We start from the raw sequence: 20,305 nt of genomic DNA on the forward strand, positions 1-20,305 counted from the left end.
ATTCAAAATAACATTCAAAATAACATTCTCTTCTCTCTTAAGCTTCCTCTCAGCTTAATAGGCCCCTTAGACCATGAAGGTTCTCTTTCACACCTCATATTTTCAAGAAGAACAAAAGCACGGGGAAATTGTTTAAAGCATTAATTTATTACAAAATATATATCTCTACGTAGCCTGACAGTAGCAAGTAACAGATAGAGCTTGTATCAGAGGTATATCAAAATGTTGTCGTCCCCACATATTATATATAACACTGTTTATGCAAAGTATCAAAGCTTTTGTTAAAAAAAAATATATCACTTAAAAAAAAATCCTGTGAAAAATATATAATTCCTGTGAAATTATCTTGAGGGAGAAACTGGATTCCCCCTTTCCATGCACCCTCACCAGCACACATGATGCCTTGCCTATGCAGTGCCACCATTCATGTTTTTGGGGCCTTACAACAACCTCCAAATGTTTGGGGATGCAACTCTGAAGCATCAGCCCCAGCAGATGAGGGAAGGCTGCTTTACAAAGCATGAGGTAACAGATCCCGGCCACAAGGAGCTTACAGTGAGAAATCAGTTGCAGTGGTGGATTTAAAGGCACTTGGATACACAGAGGCTCTCCGAAACGCCCTTGAAAGCACTTTAAGCAAAGCCTTGGGGCTTCATACTTTAGCAGATTCTGCCACCTTTTGGTCAGCCTAATGCAAAGTGAGCTGTTTTCTGGGAACTCTACAAGTCCCAGTCCTTGATGAACAAATAACTAACCCCTTATTGGAAGAGCTTTTGGGATGCCACACATCATTATTTCCCCCCCAGAATTTGGCAGTTCTTCTGCCCTTCCCAGCTGCCCCCCAAATCCTTTTTTTTTTTTTTTTTGGTAAACCAAGAAATATTTAATTTTTAAAAAAACACGTTAAAAAATGGAGCAGAGTTAAAACCTTAAATTCTGTCTTAAATTTAAAAGCAATACAAGTCATAGGATGGGACTAGGCCCCATCAGCACATTTAAAGCAGTATCATACCATGTTAAATAGCCATGGCTTCCCAAAGAAACTTGGGAACGGTGTTGAGAGCTGTTAGGAGACACCATTCCCCTCACAGAGGTACAAGTCTCAAGAGTGCTTTCACTATCAATCCTTCTTCCCAGGGAACTCTGGGAATATTAGCTCTGTGAGGGGGAATAGGGCTCTATTCCCCTATACTGCCCCAAAATTCCTGAAGTCAATAGCTGGCGAAATAGCAGCTGAGAATGCTCTTTGTTAACAAGGAGGCTGGGTGACTTTGTGTAACCCAGGGCGGAAGCAATTCCAAACCCCTCTCGTGTCGGAGGATGCTCACATCCGCTGATGCATTGTGTCGCTACAGCCACCCATAACCAACAACTGTTTGGGTTTGGGTTTTTTTTTTCAATCTAGGGATCCAAACCACAGCACCCATTTCCTGCTGCTTCTAGGTTGGCTAGGGATTGTAGGGCTCCCACCTAGGGAGAGCAAGTTTCACTGAACTCGGCAAGACAAAATAAATATAGCTAAGTGCCATTAATCTAGAAGGGGAGTAAGGAGCATCCCAGGCCCACAGCTGAATGTGTCCCTCCAGGCAACACCCTTTGCCAGCCTTGTTCTACCTAAAGTCCTATGCTGGGGCTGTGATCGTGACTTCCCTGGCTAGAGAGTGGAAAAGGGAGGCTTTTAGCACGGCTGGAATGCAACCTCTTGTACAAGAGGCCAGAGACATATTTGGTTCCTCTGCTTTATACGCTGCCTTTCTATCTTGAGCATCTTGCAACTCTGGCTCACTTGTCTTGTGCACCTGATGTTGGGTTTGTCAGTGAGTATCTCTTAAAGCAGGAGCTGCTGGACTTTGCCTTGAGCAGGACAAACTCTTTCCAGAGGGGGTTATATGTGCAGCTGATGACAGGTGCACCTATTCATATTCCGTTTTAGCTTTTTCCATCCCCAGCAGTTGGTAGCATAGAGAGAAACCAGGTCCCGGATCTCTGCCTTCTACACACACACACACACCCATGTGGCAATAGCACATCCTTCAAGAGGCAAGCAGAGCAAGGGTGGAAGAAGGCAGTTCACCAGCCTGGGTGCCCTTTACAGATCAAATACCTCAAACCTCAGTTCGTCACAGAAGTTTCCGTCGGCGCGGTCACCACAGCCGCTCCACGTTAAGGAAAGAGTGCAGAGCACACCGCCGTGAGTCATCTGTGTAACCCTGAGCAAAAATGGTAAAGTGGGAGGTAGGGAGGCCGGGTCTGGGAACTGTAAGATAAGTTATGGTCTTCACTGGGGTCTTGGGGGCTTTAGCTCTGCTAGGATGGGGTGAAGAGAGAAGGTCTGCCGGGCCGGTTCAGCCCAAGAAACGTCGGTGCCTCAGCTTAAAACACCTAGTGATAAAAGCAACCGCCAGAAGGGGCAGACCTCATTGGATAGAGTGCAGCCCTGGGGGAAGAGAGAGTTGGGCCGCTGCTCTGTCCTCCCCACTGAAAACCTACTGCTTGGGTCGGTCAGGGCTACTGGTGGGTTTTCGCCACACGCTCAAATAGGAAAGGGCAGTTGCAGTGTAGGTGTCTGCCTCGAGGCCATTTCACCAGCTCCCTCCCCTGCACCCCACATCAAAAATAAAATAATAATAAAGGCCAAAGCAATGTGAAGACAGGCCGGATGCTTTTGACCCACCCCAAACTCCCATCAGAGGTCGCATCTTCCGAAGCATCCTGGGCACCAGGGCTCACTAAGGGATTTTTTCCATGAGCTGCCCTGTCAGCCCTGCTGTTTCGTTGCTTCCTCCCTCTTCTTCCTCTGGGTAGCGGTAGCTGCAGTCATCCACCTCCTGGGCCAACTGTCCAAGCGGCACTAGTGGGGGGGGGGAGAGAAACAGGCAAGTGATTTGCTCAGCTGGCCCCCAGTTTATATTCTGTGGATAGAATCTGATTTCCATTCCCAGTTTGTGCCTTCTGTGCTGAAGCTCCCGTCCATCTAGCTCAGGGCTGGCTGGACTGACAAGCAGTGAGGGTCTCGGGCCCAGGCCATTTTGCAGCCTTAACTGGAGGTGTTGCTAGGAATGGAGAATGGGACCTTCTGCAAGCCAAGCAGGTGTTCTGCCACAGAGCCACCGCCTTTCTTCAAAAACAAAAACTCAACCTTGCTGCTGCCACCCCTGCCAGGGTCACTACTGACCATGTGAAACGCCTCCCCACCCACCCCTCCATTTGTCTTTCAGCACAAATGTGGGGTGGGTGAGAGAATTTTGTTTTTTGTTTAAAAAGAAATCCCTGCTAACCTCAAAAGATCGGCTTCGCCCAATCTCTCCATTGCTTTTTATATCGGTCCTGGAGGTTTTGCTAAACATGATTAGAAGGGACCAATTGGTTAAAGGTATACAAGTGGGAGCTAAACAGTACAAATTGAAAGCATTTGCTGATGATTTGGTATTGACTTTACAGGAGCCAGAATCTAGTACTAAAAGAGTACTAGAATTGATTCAAGATTTTGGTCAGGTAGCAGGCTTTAAGTTGAACAAGATGAAAACTAAGGTTTTAGAGAAAAAATTAACTGTGATGGATAGAGATAAGTTTCAGAAGGAGACAGGATTAACACTGGTTAAGAAAGTGAAATATTTAGGGGTCAACATGACTGCTAAGAACGTGAATTTATTTAAGGATAATTATGAAAAATGTTGGACTGAAGTGAAAAAGGACTTAGAAATATGGTCAAACTTGAAGTTATCACTGTTAGGCCGAATTGCTGTGATAAAAATGAACGTATTGCCAAGGATGCTGTTTTTGTTTCAAACATTGCAAATTTTGGACAAAATGGACTGTTTCAAGAAGTGGCAGAGAGACATCTCTAGATTTGTCTGGCAGGGCAAGAAGCCTCAAATAAAATTTAAGAGGCACCACAGTATTAACAGATGCTAAAGAAAGAGGTGGATTTGCCCTGCCAGAGCTTAAACTTTATTATGAATCAGCCACTTTTTGTTGGCTGAGAGAATGGATGCTTCTTGAAAACACTGATGTGTTGGATTTGGAAGGTTTCAACAATGTATTTGGTTGGCATGCATATCTGTGGTATGATAAGGTTAAAGCACACAAAGCGTTTAAAAACCATATTGTCAGAAAAACACTGTTTAATGTCTGTATAAGATATAAGGACTTGTTAGAAAATAAAACCCCAAGATGGCGGTCACCAATGGAAGCAAAGGCTCAGAAAAAACTCAATATGGAGGCCAAATGACCGAAGTATTGGGAAATTCTGGAACAAGAGGGAGACAGAGTAAAACTGCAGAGTTTTGAGAAATTAAAAAACAGAGTGCGAGACTGGCTCCATTATTATCAAATAATGGAGGCATATAATTTGGACAAAAAACTAGGCTTGCAGGTGGAAAAATCAAAATTGGAAACAGAATTGTTAGACCCCAAAGTTAAGAATTTGTCAAGAATGTATAACTTGCTGTTGAAATGGAATACTCAGGATGAAACGGTGAAATCTGCTATGATTAAATGGGCACAAGATGTTGGACATAACATTATGATGGCTGACTGGGAACAGTTATGGACCACAGGTATGAAGTTTACGGCATGTAATGCCTTAAAAGAGAATTTAATGAAAATGATTTACAGGTGGTACATAACACCAGTCAAGCTTGCAAAAATCTACCATTTGCCCGATAATACATGCTGGAAATGTAATGAGACTGAAGGTACATTCTTCCACCTTTGGTGGACATGCCCAAGGATTAAGAATTTCTGGGAGATGATTTATAATGAAATGAAAAAGGTATTTAAATATACCTTCCTGAAGAAACCAGAGGCCTTTCTCCTGGGCATGGTCGGCCAATTGGTGCCAAAGAAGGATAGAACTTTCTTTATGTATGCCACAACAGCAGCAAGAATACTTATCGCAAAGCATTGGAAGACACAAGATCTACCCACCCGGGAAGAATGGCAGATGAAGCTGATGGACTACATGGAATTGGCGGAAATGACTCGCAGAATCCGAGACCAGGGAGAAGAGTTGGTGGAAGAAGATTGGAAAAAAATTTAAAGTATATTTACAGAAATATTGCAAAATTAATGAATGTTAGAAGGATGCTGGAATGAAGTTATATGGCTTTAGCAGAAATGTTATAAAGAATTAAGCAAAAACAGATTGTTAATGGGCCAAAGTGGAAAATTTAAGGTTAGATTGTGTTAAGATAAATTATAGAACAAAAATTGAGAAAGATGGAAAGGATTTGCTGAAATAGCTAATTGAACTAGAATACAAAAAAGGGAGGTGTGAGGAGGTCGATGAAACAAGTAAATGAAAGGTAAAGATACGGAAATATTGGATGTGTTTTTAAATGTTTTTGTTTTTCTTGTTGTTTTGTTGTATTGTTTTTTGTTTTATTTTATTTTTGATGTATTGTAAGGTATTGTTTTGTTATGTTTAACTTTTTATTGTTTCTTCTTTTTTCTGTAACCATTAAACCTCTAATAAATATCATTTCTATAAAAAAAAAGAGATCAGCTTCAAAGCCACCTCAGCACTCTTCAAATCCAAAACCAGCTTCCCAAATGCCCCAGAGTTAAATGGAGGCTTTGGCTAGACAAGAGGAAGGCCTTCACGGGCCACCACATCCCCAACCTATGCGGTGGCGAGGCCGCAAGTGGAAAAGGGCTCCTTTCTACCACAAAATGACAAATGTGTGCTGGTATCTGGCTTCACAGCTCGATGAGGACCCCACAACATTTAGAGAGTGACTGATGTGGCTTTTCTGACTCAAGCAGAGAGGCAGGCTGAAAGGCAGAAGTCGCCCACCTTTTTGGACCGGGGGGGCACATTTTTGAAAGCGCTGGGGGCGCACGTCATAAAACGGCTGCTGTAGGCGGTGTGACATAACACAAAGTGAGAGAGAGTACAGTCATGGTGAGGTTTCTCCCATAATTGTCTTTTCATACGCAGTCGTTCTGCCTAGGAAATAAGACAGCGGCAGGGAAAATGAACGAAAGGGAAGAGGGAAACAGCAGCCCTTTAAGTTGCCGGAGATTCCTTTCCACTGGTGTCCAAGCAGCTCATTCAGTAACCACAGCTCTGACTACAGTCCTTGGCTAAAAACACGGACAGGCAGGGCCGTGTTGCTGTGTGGAGGCTGAAGTGAAACAGGGAAGGAGGTGACCTCTCTGGGCCGCAAGGCCATGGGTGCCTTACAGGGTCAAAGCACAGCCTTCTGGTGGTGGGCCCTGAAGGAAGAAGTGACCGGGGGACCAGGCCAGGCAGAGGCAGGCCCTTGGGTGGTGGCTGTTCTCAGCTAAAATTTAAAAATTCTCCACAGAAGCACGGAAAGCAAGAAGCGGCAGCTGCCGGAGGTTGCAGCTGCGACCTTCTGCCTGCACATCAGTTGCCCAACCGCTGAGAAATGCTGATGTCTGCAGCCGACATGTATTGAGCAAAGTAGTGTGATGGGTTTCCCCTCCCTATTTTGCACCGCATATCCTGCGATTTGGGCTAATTTTGCACAAGTCTGGTGTGGCACTCATGCGGAGGGAGAAGGGCTGCTCTGCAGAGCAACAAGGCCTCCCTAGCCCCCACTCCAGGCTCTGAAAGCCATTTTCAGACACCCTGTTTTGACTTCGGCAGATTCTGAAAAATAAGCCCACATCCTTCCAGATGTGCCTTAGTGGCCCCGAATATGCTAATCCTGTTTTTGTTTTTAGAAAGCAGGGGTTTTCAGGCAGATGAGCTGTGGGCTCACTACCACATTCCGTGCTCCTGTGGGGTTGGGGACATATCCCTTGGGTGACCCGAGATGTGGTTGGGGTGGCTCAGCCCTTGGTTAGGAAGGAAAGAGAGAGAGAGATAGCTTCTGGTTCCACTCTGCCTTAATGGAGGCAGCCCCCACGACAACATGAAATCGTTGGCAAAGGAAAAGCAAGGATGATTGAGGGTTATTATCCTTGCAAATTCCCCCCAGGGACAGGGGGGAATAGGCTTCACTCGCAGTTCATCTTGGTACCCGGCTCTCACTCCGGCATGGATTGCGGGAGGCAGGGAGGTGCTGAGTGCAAAAGCACTTCGTCTGCTGAAAAGCCATTAAGAAGCAGAGCTTCTCCCCTTAATTAGAGCTTAACTCGACTAAAGTACAGGCGTTGTACTAGCAAAGATGAGATCACAAACTGCAGAACATAAACAACTGCAAGGACTTTAAGGATTGAATTTGAAATAAAACTTCATTTGGTGCAAGAGACGGTGGGGGGGAGGGGAGCCTATGGTTTCTTTACTTAAAATTTTATTCTCTGCATTTATGATTCAGCAACCCTCCTCTGACTGTTAGTTCAAGCTATATTTGTATAGTACATGCAAGGATGGAAGAAATTGGATTATAAATATGGAATATAATATCAAACGGAACTGTGTGTGTAAAAAAAGGAAAAAGGGAGGGGAGCTCTATATTGCAAAAGGTTTACCGTACAATGGAAACTTAGAGCTGACTCTTTCCCATCCTTTATTATTTACAAACTGAATAATGCTAAGAGGACTTGTAATTTAATATAATTGGAAGTATAATTGCACATATACAGTTGGAAGGAAGGATGAAAGGAGTCTGTGAACTGCCAAGGAACTGATAAGGTTCTTTACTGAGTCATCTGCAGTTTGACATACCGCTCTTCCTCCCAGGCTGAGAGGGGAAATGGTGACAACAGGTAATATTGACTGGGACAGAGTGACTTTTGCAGCTGTTGTTAAAGTTGCAAAACAATGAAGCACAGGACAGAGAGACAAAGAAATCTCTGAAACAACAATGGGATATCAGCTCTGCCCAAGGCATGATGGATAACAGCAACAACCAGGGGAAATAAAGACATGACATCTTACAAGGACAGGAAGAAACACCACGGACAAAATAATTGCCACACACAGCAAGAACAAGGATATAGTTTGAGTTCCTCACTTGTAGTTTTATAAATCATTTAATGTGTCCACACAAATAGAAGTTATTAATATTGCAGTTGTTGTATAAGGGATTATTATTATGACCAGTATGTAATTGAAATTAATAAGATTATGGAATGCAGAAATAAAATCATCAAACCATCAAATCTAGCACAATTTGGTATTTGAACGATTGGTATTAATAATTGTATTATACATTGGTATTATTATAATGAACTATTGGGCTGTAATTGAAAACTGATAAATATTATTATGAAAACAAAAAATAAAAAAGAAAGCGAGAGAGAAACTCTAGGCATTTGAAATAACATTTAAGTGTTGGAAATGTAAAGAAACAGAGGGTACGTTTTATCATATGTGGTGGGAGTGTAGGAAGGTTAAAAAAAATTAAGAAATGATATATAATGAAATGAAAAAAAATGTTTAGAATAACCTTTATTTAAAAAGCAGAAGGCTTTCTATTAGGTATTGTAGGAGTGGAAATTTCAAAAGATCAGGAAAAAAAATGTTTATGTATACTAAGACGGCCGCTTGAGTGATGTTAGGCCAAAGATGGAAAGAAGAAGCAGTCCCCACTAAAGAAGAGTGGCAAACCAAGTTAATGGACTATGCTGAAATGGCAAAACTAACCGGAAAGCTCAGAAATCAAGATGACAATAAATTTTAAAAAGAATTGGAAATGTTCATTATGTATTTGCAAAAGTATTGTAAACAGATAAATACATTGGCAGGATTTTAAGAATACTTGTAATTTTAGTAGTATAGGAAATCTGAGGTTAGAAAAAAATTGGAGTAGTAATGATATGCATTTGATAAGAAATTTAGGGAACCAGGAATGGGGGTCGAGAGGGAAGTCATGGGATTCGGAGAATCCCACTTTATGGAATTGATATGGTTTTATGTATAATTTTCTTTGTTTGTGGATGTTATTGCATTTGTTACTGTTTGTTTTTTATTTTTGTTTTTGTTACTTTTGATGAAAACTTAATAAAAATACTTTTATTAAAAATGAAATAATATTTATTCCAGGTCCAACATATTTCAGGGGGGAAACGGCCCCAAGGAAAGCTTTTCTTCCTAGATGCATCAGGCCTAGACTAAAGCTTATTTCAAGTGTCATAGAACTGTAGAGGTGGAAGGGACCCCAAAGGCCATCTAGTCCAACCCTCTGCATTGCAGCTAAAGCATCCGACGGCTATCCAACCTCTGCTTAAAAACCTCCAAGGAAGGAGAGTCCACAACCTCCCAAGGGAGACCATTCCACTGTTCTGCTCTCCAGTGTGTCTCTTTTTCCTCCTGGGAGCCCTGAGCTGCTAGGAGACCAGCTGAACCCGCAACCTGGGAGGTTAAAAAAACAACACAGGGCTTGTCTTTCTGAATCCTGAAAGAAAGAAAGTCCAGCCCTTTCACCAGCCAGGGTTTGAATGGCCAGAAAACCAAAAGGCTGCAGTGACCCAGGAATGCTGAATGGCTGCAATGGGGACCCCCACTCACCCTGGACAAAGCACCCCATTGGGGTGTGTGAGGGGGGAACAGAGAGCAGGTTCCTGGCAGAGGATCGCGCCTTGGTCTTACCTTTCAGGATCACAGCCGGGAACTTCTCTCGAGCCCAGGATCTGAAGATGATGCAAAAGAGCACCAGGAACAGCACGCACAGAAGCAAGGCTACCGCCAAGGCGATGCTGATGGAGACCAGATGGCTGTCCTGCTCTGAAAACAAGGAGAAGGCATCCCTCAGAAGTAGCCCCAAAACTAAGCCGAGCTCCTGTAGGAAGTCCTACAGGTGTGCTTGGGCTCAGGAGAACAAGGCTGAAAAGCCTTCCTTCACCACTGAATACTTGCCCCAGGACAAGTAGTACTAAACCTACATTTAGGAACAAGTATTAGGAAGAAATATCCATGTTATCCGAGGCCTAAGGAGAAAACCAGGTATTCCAGCTCTGCATAGGGGAACAGGCCTGCTGCCTGGGAAGAGCTCTGGGATCTCTAGCACCAGGTACCTGGCAGTACCCGCCCAGTCCACCAGGTGCCCAGCAGTGGCACCACTTTGTCCAAGATGGAGGCACAAAGGAGTCCGAGACCTCCAACCCAGGATGTGGCTGTAACAAAATGCTCAGAGGCAAGCACACCTATCTACCAAGAAAATGTGACTCATTCCAGGAGAGGTGAACATAACTAATTGTGTACCAAAACAATGGATGGTCATTATTTCAAAGCAGGCAGCCTCTAGAAGGCTGTGAGGCTGGTGTTGTATTTTGCCTCGGAACGGATGGGTACCTGGCCCTCACTTGAACTCCTGAATGAAGCAAACATTTTTTCTGTTCTTACAGCCCACAATGGAAACTCATCATCACCCTAAGCATGGAGTTTTGAACATTTCAGGTACTGTATTTTTCACTCTGTAAGATGCACTTTTCTCCTCCTAAAAAGTAAGGGGAAATGTGTGTGTGTGTTATGGAGCGAATGCAGGCGGGAGGCTCTGCTCAGCACTCCCTTTAAAGAGCAGCGTGGAGCGTGTATGCGGCTCTTGGGGGCTTTTCCCCAAGGAGGGAGAAGGGCTACCCTTCTCCCTCCTCAGGGAAAAGCCCCCAAGAGCCACACACACGCTCCGCTCGCTCTTTAAAGGGAGCGCGGCTCTTGGGGGAGCCTTTTAGTTGTGCGCAGCTTCTCCCGGACAGGGGGTGAAGACTCCCCTTGTCCCCGGGAGAGGCCGCGCGTGGCTATCCCATAAGCCAGGACAGCCAGCAAAATCGCTGCACTGCGATCCAGCTGGCTGTCCTGGCTTCTGGGATTCAGAATATTTTTTTCTTGTTTTCCTCTTCCAAAAACTATGTGCGTCTTATGGTCTGGTGCGGCTTATAGAGCGAAAAATACGGTATGTGTCGCTATGACCTCCAGGGTGAAAAGAGGTGGTCGTGTTTGTGGGATGTGGAACTTAACAGGTTAAGTTGTTCCCATGATGCCTCAGCATTCTGACGTCAGTTTTGGAAGCTTGGGAGGAGCTTGGGAGGAGTTTGTCATTCTCACTCTGTGCTGTGAGGGGAAAGGAAGCAGTCTTATAATGGCTGCAAGCAGTCCTGGTTTTTCCGGAGATTTGTTGGAATAAACAGCTGTAAATAGACAAACCTGTACTGTGTGTGTTTGTCTGGAAGCTAAGCCAAACTACGTGACAGTTTTACACCGCCGTGTGAAACTCTGCTGAGGCGTGACTGAGAGCTGCGGAGCGAAAGTGTGCCGGGCGGCCATAAATCGCTAATTGAGGGTCGCAAATCAATTAGCGGGAGTCACGGCTGACCCACAAATTCCAAGAGTGTTGAGCATGCGAGAACGTCAACTGAGGGGGCTTCAGAGTGACCAAGGATAGCTGTGGAGGACCAGTGTGTACTGTTTCTGGCCATGAGGACAGTGGCGGAGGAAGGGTGTGGGTGGGTGGTGCAGACCACCCCAGGTGTCATCACTGAGGGGGGTGTGATAAAATGAGTTTTTTAAAAAAATTGGGCTCACAAAACTTTAGGAGTGATGTAATGGCTTAGGTTCTGCGCTGCCTAAGATGGCAGTGTGGGATTTGCCTCTGCCTACTGCCTCTCCCTCAGCCGCTCAGCCGCCCTACAGCGTTGGAGGGGCTTGCCCTGCCCCCATGGGTGGATCGCCATGCCCCCAGCCGCAGGACATGCCCCCACACCAGGCACCCGAGCGGCTAGCTACGTCGCTGCATGCAGAAAGCCACTTGAGAGCTGAATCGGAGGAGAAGAATGAGAGGCAGGAGCAGCAGACAAAAAGAGGTGTAGAAATAGGATGATTTACCAGTCTAGAAGCTAAACAAAAAAGAAAACAAAAAAATGTAATAATACGTTTTCCACCCTGTTAGGGTCCTTGAAGCAGCTCGTAGTCAAACCCAGCAATTCAGAAACTAGAACAGCTGCCAAAAATAAATCCCCCCAAACCAAGCTGCAAAATGACTGTGCATCAACTGAGTGTTCTAGCAAATGTTATTCTCCTCTCGAGAGAGAGAGAAGCCAGGTCTCCAATGTCAATCACAAGCATTTCCATCAGTGACTATTAGTGTGACACACAGTAGAGGGTGACTTGCCCTTATTTCCTTTTGCCACCCTCCTCTGCCTAGAGAGCAAAGCCCTCTGAGTGACGTCTGCCAAGCTGCTGGTCGTTCAGCACTTAGAGAGATGCCGCAAACCCTCACCTGTCTCCTTCGTTAAAACCGGCCAAGTCGGGGGTTTTGTAGGGCCTTCTGTTGTCGTATTGCAAACCACATCAGTTTTCGCCGTCCCAGGAATTGAGATCTGATTAGCTGGACATCTGCAGGCAATCACAAAGTCCCATTAAAACACACACCAGCAACTATGATACTGAGAGAAAAAATGTTTTTGCTGGGTTTTTTAAAGGACTTACTGTGTCCAGTTTTGGCATTTGCCAGATATCCAGGCCTTAAACTTCCCTTCAGGACACTCTTGGCAACCTTTGAGGAACAGGTGGGGGTTACTTAATGGAAGTGAGGCAACAAACCCAGCCCTGCCCTCTGGCCTGGTCAAACGGACTCCCAAACTCACCAAGCTTACAAGAGCTTGAAAACCTCTACCCCCTCTGCTGGCAAGGAAGGCATGTAACATTATTTCCCATATATTTTGATGCCTTGGAATTCTTCTCGCTTGGGGAAATGGTTTAGTTTGGCCCTATAAGATGTCGTTTCGTCTAAAACAGAAAGCACCTCTTTGCTGACTAATATTCAACAGGGTCACTAGATTCTCAGAGAACACTTGTAAGGTGTCACTGGAAAGTGAGGGGGCAGCATTGGGGGTGAGATGTTGTTGATGGAGGAGGTGGAGCCTCGGACACATTCCTTTCTCTTATTTCTGCGGCACCTTTTCTTCATGTTCCAAAGCCTCAAAAGAAGGTGCCCAGAGATGGCAGGAAACAGCCCATAACCTAGGGACAGCCCAAGTTTATTTCCAGGCACCTCTCCCTTCTGTTCCCCATCCTCCCCTTTGCGCCCTCCAAGTCAGCCTCCCCTTCTCCATCTTCTGTCAGCTAGACACCCTTCCCCACCCCATGCCTCTTTCCTCTATCTCTCCAAATCGTCTTTCCCTCCCTCTAGCACCCCAGAAGCACAGCAACCAAAGAGGGACCTTTCTGCCCACCCAACCTGTCTGTGACATGAGGGTCTCTCCGCCAACAGTGCCACATCATGGACATATCTCCAGTCTTTGACACATTCCTACCCATCCTAAGCCCTCACCTGCTCCGTTCCACTCCTCTCCAATACCACAGACGCAGCTGCCGCACTCTAGATCTCCGCATTCATATTCAGGGGCGCATTTGCAGACAGCATCGGAGTCTTCTGAGCAGCGTCGCTCATACTGATATTTGTCTAAAGAGTTAATGCATTTTTAGAGGTCCACATTATACCCGAGGAAAGGGGCCGTTGGCTCCATCAAGCAGCTGTGGCCACACAAAGTGGCAACCGAGTCAAAGGAGGAGTTCTGGAGGCAAGCAGGTGGGTTCTGCATGACAAGGTGTTTGGGAGAAAGCCTTTCTGGTCTCCACTAACTAGTACCCTTGGTTACTAGTTAATCTGACAATTGGGAGGGGCCCATCCACCTGTCAATCACCTGGCATCACAATGATGTCAGGGGCAAGGCGCTTTGAACGATAAGAATATGAATGTGTCAAATGCGGTCCGCGGGAAACCTCTTTAATTAAATTGAATTCATTGGCATTTGTATAATTGGGTTAATAGTGGAAAACTAATAATTTTTTTTGTCAAAGCACCCTGCAACATGGGCATAGCTGGGGTGGGGGGCAGCTGCAGCTCCTCAATCAAGTAAATAAATATAAATACTTAACTAACTGACCAATTGCATCAGAGATATTTCGGTTCTGCCCCCCCACAACATAACACCTACCCCCAAAAAAATAAATCCTGGCTGCGCCCATGCCCTGTAAGGTGTTGCTAAAATGAAGGGCTTTTCCCTCTGCTTTAGCAGGGCTTTTGTTGCAATCACATTCCTGACGGTTTGCATTGGAAGACCTGCTAAATCGGGGGAGGGCTTCGGTATGGCTCTGAAAAGCAGCTGCTGGGCATCGCAGATGGAGAAAGTGTACTGAGTTTCTCATTGTGAGGACATCCCTTTGGGGCATCCGGCCACTGTAAAAACTGGATACAGAGCTAGATGTGCCACTGGCGATGGGATACAGCTCTTCCCATGTTTGCATGGCCTTGAGGATGCATGAAAGTGCTTACGGTCTACCCTGCTCTCAAGCAAATTTGCATTGCACCTCTCCTGTGCATGCCCAGCTCTTGTGGACTCCCCACACCCCTCACTGTCCACTCCTGTCTCCGCCCACCTTGCACCCTGCTTCCCCATCCCAAGCAACAAAAGCCCTTAAGATCTGGGTTGTGCCAATATTTCATCATGCAGAAGAGGCAAGTCCAGATACCCTTTTCCCAGGTGGCAGCATTACTCCACTTTCTAAAGGAAATTGGTCCAGATCATCCCTGCTCAGAGCCTGGGATGTCTCCTCATGAGCCATCCTGGGGTTGTCCTGAGCATCAGCTGGCAGTCTCTCTCTCCCACCACCACCTACCCTCGGGATTTCTCACGCCCTGTTTGCAAATTGAAGCCCCCTTCGGAAGCAGCAGGCGCCAGCTGGGAGTGGGGATCGCGAACGGGAGGAGACACCTACCTTGGCACGGGGTGCAGGGGCTGCAAGTCTGGCGCTGGGCGTCCCGGTAGGTGCCTGGAGGAGAAGGGCAAAGGGGAGTCGTCAGAGGAGCGGGCTGACGGGTCAGCCGGGCTCCGGCCAAGCCTCCCCACCTGTCCGCCTGCCGGGGGAGCCCCCTTACCTTTTTCGCAGCCCGTCTTGGCGGCGGCGAGGCATCTCCAAAGGAGGACGGTGAGGAGCAGGAGCGGCATCGGAGCAGAGCGCCCCATCAGAGCGCGTAAGAGGCGAGTAGGGACTACTCTCGCTTCGCCGGGGCGGCGCCAAGCCTTTTGTGCGTCGGAGCGGGGCGCCAGCGACACGTGGGGGGGCCCGGGGCGGTTCCAGGGCCGGGAATCCCCACCGAAGGCGGGGGCAGCCCCTCGAGAGCGCCAGGGAGAGAGACTCTAGACTTAGGACCCTCTCAAAGGCGAGATGGGGGGCGCGCACCCTTCCACTCCTGCGCGCAAAAGGCTTCCAGCTGGCCTTGGAGGGGACCAGCAGGCTTCACTCTCCTGCCCGCGGCTGCCGCCTGTTAGTGGGGTGGGGGTGGGGTAGGTTAGACTCCTTTCTTTGCAGGGCCAGGGAGATTAGACGACGTTGCTTCCAGCAAGGGCATCGTCCCTTCCAAGCACCTGTCCGGTTGCATTTTCCGCTCACTTGCCTTCTTCTCGCCAAACCTCACATGGGGGCGATGGGGGGGGGGAGTGGGGCTTTGCACCGGAGCTCCAAATGCGCACTTTTTGCCTGCACGTGATCGGATCCCACTCAAAAACGGGGGGGGGGGCACTGCTTTGGATCAGCACAACGCACACCGGGAAGGAGGGAGAGGCCACACACAGCACAACGCAGATAAGGGTTCAAGGCTAATCCAGGGAGGAGCATCCTCTTTGGGCTAGGGAGTGGAAAAGAGGGGGCAGGACAGGCAGCAACGGGGGGCGGGTTCTGAGGACTTGGGCAATGGAGTCATTTGGGGGCACTTACAGGTAAGAAGTAAGCGTTGGTGGTATAATGGTGAGCATAGCTGCCTTATAAGCAGTTGACCCGAATTTGATTGCCAGCCAACGCAGAGTGTCTTTTCTCCTGCCAACCTAGCAGTTCGAAAGCACGTCAAAGTGCAAGTAGATAAATAGGTACCACTCCAGCGGGAAGGTAAACGGCGTTTCCATGTGCTGCTCTGGTTCGCCAGAAGCGGCTTAGTCATGCTGGCCGCATGACCCGGAAGCTGTACACCAGCTCCCTCAGCTAATATAGCGAGATGAGCGCCGCAACCCCAGAGTCGGTCACTACTGGACCTAATGGTCAGGGGTCCCTTTACCTTTACAGGTAAGAAAGCACCTCATGCATAATTCTGTGCATCATGAAGCTGCAATGAAAGGATGGATAAAGATAGCATCACCAATTTGTTGTGGTCCTTTTTATTATAACTGGAGTGGAGAATATTGCTCAATATGTTATATATCACCACTTAACTATAAACACATTAATACAAGTCATGAACAAACCAAATCATTACCTCCATAAGCTATGGGAGGGACATAAGGTGAATTGGTGTGAACCAGTTCACTGATAGATAACAAGACCTTGATTAGTGGCTGATGAGCCCTTTCTCTTCAGTAATATCCTGTTTTATGACATGAACTTTTTTTTGGCTTTCTTGGAAGCAAAGTCCTCAGATCACTGTAATCCAAACCGCTGCCAATTCAACTGAAATCACTAAGCCACCACTGCATAACAGACCCACCCAGGCAGCCACAGCAACCTCCCATAGCTCACTGCATCACTTGAGAAGCAGGAGGTGCGAGTTCGAGACCCACCGGCCATGTCAGGGGCCAAAGTGAGGGAACTCCTGGAGTCAAAACCAAACTGGGTGCTCCACAGAGAAGTACAGTGGTACCTCAGGTTACATACGCTTCAGATTACAGACTCCACTAACCCAGAAATAGTACCTCGGGTTAGGAACTTTGCTTCAGGATGAGAACAGAAATCGTGCTCCGGCAGTGTGGCAGCAGTAGGAGGCCCCATTAGCTAAAGTGGTGCTTCAGGTTAAGAACAATTTCAGGTTAAGAACGGACCTCCGGAACGAATTAAGTACATAACCAGAGGTACCACTGTACTGTGACACCACCCAGCCATGGCAGCAGACAGGGCAGCAGGCATCAACCTGTACACCAGTGTCAGGAACTACGGGAGGAGCCCCAGTGAGATAGAAAAGGGGGCCCTAGTTTGAATCCAGGGTCATTCCTACATTAGGAAAGGGGAGGATGATCCCACACAGGGACACCTAAGGAAAAACGGGGGGGGGGGGAGAGAGAGAGAGACAGTTTCACAGACCAATTATAATAGGGCTCCTGTGTGGGCCAACCAGACCTTTTAGCTCAACCCCCCCCCCCGCAACCCACCTTACCAATCCACTCCCTCTATATTACCTGATAGGTCAGCCATGAAAGATAACACCCCCGCTTGTCCCAGCCTGTCCTCTCACAGCCCAGAGAATGGGTAGGCAAACTAAGACCTGGCGCCTCTCCGGCCCAATCACCTTCTAAATCCGGCCTGTGGATGGTCCAGGAATCAGTGTGTTTTACATGAGTAGAATGTGCACTTTTATTTAAAATGCATTTCTGGGTTATTTGTGGGGCATAGGAACTTGTGCATTCCCCCCCAAAAAAATATATTCTGGCACCCCACAAGGTCTGAGGGAAAGTGGACAGCCCCCTCCTAAAAATGTTTGCTGACCCCTAGCCCAGAGAATGGTGTGAGCAGTGAGCGAAAGAACTATTGCCTCTGATTCTGCCTCCCACCAACTCAGAAGTTTCTCCTGAGGCTTACTGAAGCCTGTTCCTAGGGGATCCCTAGCTACCCTTCCTTGCAATTAGGAGACATGTTCACATGAGTTAGTTCCATCACCTTTCAGCTCAGGTAAACTGTGAGGGCCCCATCCTTGTCTCGTTTCATTGCAACGCCTCAACAACGGCATAATCTGTATTTGTTTGTAGGCAATGACCTCCTAGGTCTCACCCTCTTTTACCCGTTGGCCAAACAAGTCTGACCAGTGGTCTTTCAGTTTTTCACACCTACATTTCATCTGAGCGTGAATTTGGGGGAACCACTTTTTAATCAGGCTGCAGTGAGCCCAAAACGTATTATCACTGGAACACCAGTGGTTGTGAAGAAAAGGCGTTTGCCTTCACCTGGCAAGCAGAAAGCCCCCACCCCAGATAATAAGCTGACCATGATGCCCTGTGCTGGGAAGTACAGTATGTGAAATGTCAAAGGAGGAAGGGGAGTTGGGTTTCCTGTCACTGGGCTGGATTAGAAACATGAGCGGTAATCTTGCAATCGTGATTGAAGATAGAGAACTGTTAACTGTGGCTTAAAATAGGATGTTGTTGTGATTTTGAAACAGATAAAGCAGTTTTTCTGCTTGATGATACCTACACATATGCAAGCAAAAATGTAAAGTGCAGTTTAGATAAGTTATCCTAACTGAAAAAGCATTGGCACCACTGACCCGGTTGGGCATGTTCATTTTATTTTAATGAGCTGCTTATACCTGTTTTCTTCAACTTGGAAAATAAGACTGTTTTCTCTTGGAAAAAAGTATGTGCAGTTGCCTGTATTCTTAATAGAAATTATTCTGAAATGCCCATGCACTGACTCTCCAGCTACTAAACATGGGGTGAAGATTGAGTGCACAGAGAATTCAGGTGCTGTGAATGTTACTGCTGCTAAAAAATTAAAATGGGACAGGTGATGTGCTGCTCTGGTTATATGTTAATAGCACATTGTCTTGATAGTTTCTTCAGTGGCACAGCCAGGCTTGATGGGGCCATGGGCAGGTGGGGCATACTGCTACCCTGCTTCCCCCGCCAATGGTTGCTCAGTGCCCCAGCCCACTTGCCAAGCAGTTGAAAGGGACTAGACAACCAGGGAGGAGCGAGAGAGCACACCCCTCCCCACCCCCGAATGTCTGAGATGGTTTGTATCACCAGTCTTTGGCTAGATCTTTTTTTGATAATCCTAGAAATCACTGTGTAAAAATCTAGGAAACTGCAGACCATTAGCTTAATATCTGTTCTGGGAAAAGTGGTGGAAAGCATTACAGATATAATTCTGAATCATGCAGAAGAACAAGTCTTGCTGGAGCAGAACAAGCATGGCTTTTGCAAGGCCATCCTGTCGAACTAACCATTCTGAGTTCTTTGAGAATGTTAATAAGCATGTGATCTGGTAGACATTGTGCATCAAGACCGTTAAACAGCTTTTGAGAAATTTCCTCAGCAGAGAAAGCTTAGCAGTCATGGGTGATGAGATCAAGTCTTTCCGTGGTTCAAGAACTGGAAGCAGAATTAGTACAGCCAAGGACCCACAAGCTTTGGTGTGCGTTATGAATGCCTACCCCATTATTAAAATGGCCATGAGGTTACTATGGGATTGCTTGGCCCAATGTTTACATTCCACAATACTGTCCTTCGAGTCTCTCAAAGCTGCTAAAAAAATTCTAGCATTTGAAGATGGGCAGTTTATTGAATTCTAATAATGACTTTAACCAATGACAGCTATTTGAACCAACTGACACGACCAGATGATTGGTTGTAAGTCACTCTGGGTTGCTTTGGGCAATATAAAGTGACTAACAAAAGTAAGAAATAAGATAGTAAGATGCAGTCAGCCCTTCTAAATAAACCCTGAGTCATCCTGTGAAGGCACCCAGGCTTGAAATTTTGGATATGCCAAAGAGCCTGTTGAAAAAGCTGTGCCGCTATTCTTACCAAGTGACTATGAAATGGTAAAATCCTAGTTTCTGGGAAATATCTTAACAACTTTGTTCTCTGGGAGTGAAGTTTAAGGCGGCAAAACTCTGATCAAACACTTACTGATGCCCTTACTCACACACAAGAGTCGAATAACTGTCTTTTCTGCTATTACCACCCAAAGAAAATTTCTGCTATCAGAAGATTTAAGAACCAGTCTGGTGCATCATCAAGCCTGAAATCAGAGTCGCTTCCCACGTTGGCCAGCCAGATGCGCCTGAGAGCCTATAAGCAGAATGGGGAAACAGCATTTGTTTGCTCTCCAAGCACCTGGAATTCAGGGGTAGACTTCCTCTGGACAAGGAGGTTCCACTTCGCTGTCATGGCAATCACATTACAGTGGTACCTCGGGTTAAGTACTTAATTCGTTCCGGAGGTTCGTTCTTAACCTGAAACTGTTCTTAACCTGAAGCACCACTTTAGCTAATGGGGCTTCCGGCTGCCGCCGGAGTATGATTTCTGTTCTCATCCTGAAGCAAACTTCTTAACCCGAGGTACTATTTCTGGGTTAGCGGAGTCTGTAACCTGAAGCGTATGTAACCTGAAGCGTCTGTAACCCGAGGTACCAGTGTATTCATAAACATGGACCCAGCGTGTTGCCCCTTTGTGCTTCGTTTTCCCTTCACAGGGTCTGTGACCTTCTAACTCCTGGGGTTTAGTTCGACCAGAATCCAGAGCATCCATTTCCAGAGTTAACTCTCATAACATGACTCCCCCGGGGTCCGACGCACAACGCAGAAGCTGCCTTTCCCCATTGGCTCCGCCGCTGCAGGTAGGCGGGCCTTGGCCTTCCGCCTCGCGCCGACCCAGGTGCGAACGTGACGTCAGCAAAGCCCCCTCAACTGCC

At 46.8% G+C, this 20,305-nt stretch overlaps 1 protein-coding gene across 2 annotated transcripts; it reads right to left on the reverse strand.

Moving 5' to 3' along the window:
• Positions 1-128: 128 nt before the first annotated feature.
• On the reverse strand, positions 129-16,942 carry TNFRSF9 (TNF receptor superfamily member 9). 2 transcript variants are annotated; one of them, XM_082230528.1, is made up of 7 exons: positions 15,629-16,942; positions 14,630-14,683; positions 13,182-13,313; positions 12,338-12,404; positions 12,129-12,244; positions 9,506-9,640; positions 129-2,851 (listed from the first exon to the last, which is right to left on the reverse strand). In XM_082230528.1, the coding sequence occupies exons 1-7, from the start codon at positions 15,846-15,848 to the stop codon at positions 2,730-2,732; spliced, it is 846 nt and encodes a 281-aa protein (XP_082086654.1). In that variant the 5' UTR covers positions 15,849-16,942; the 3' UTR covers positions 129-2,729. The 2 variants fall into 2 exon arrangements, with proteins under 2 accessions (XP_082086654.1, XP_082086655.1); XM_082230529.1 differs by lacking the exon at positions 15,629-16,942 and adding an exon at positions 14,790-15,092.
• Between the last annotated feature and the right edge of the window lie 3,363 nt (positions 16,943-20,305).

This window comes from Podarcis vaucheri (genome assembly GCF_965113315.1).
Source record: "Podarcis vaucheri genome assembly, chromosome: 7".
In the NCBI taxonomy this organism is placed as follows: Eukaryota; Metazoa; Chordata; class Lepidosauria; order Squamata; family Lacertidae; genus Podarcis; species Podarcis vaucheri.

What these genes read in the sequence shown, in the direction of transcription:
- TNFRSF9 (XM_082230528.1), bottom strand. Translation starts at nt 15,848, where the DNA reads ATGACTAAGCCGCTTCTGGCGAACCAGAGCAGCACATGGAAACGCCGT. An exon ending in CCCCTGCACCCCGTGCCAAG is followed by an intron (nt 13,314 to 14,629) that starts GTAGGTGTCTCC and finishes TTAACTCTTTAG; the next exon opens with ACAAATATCAGTATGAGCGA. An exon ending in AAATGCCAAAACTGGACACA is followed by an intron (nt 12,245 to 12,337) that starts GTAAGTCCTTTA and finishes GATTGCCTGCAG; the next exon opens with ATGTCCAGCTAATCAGATCT.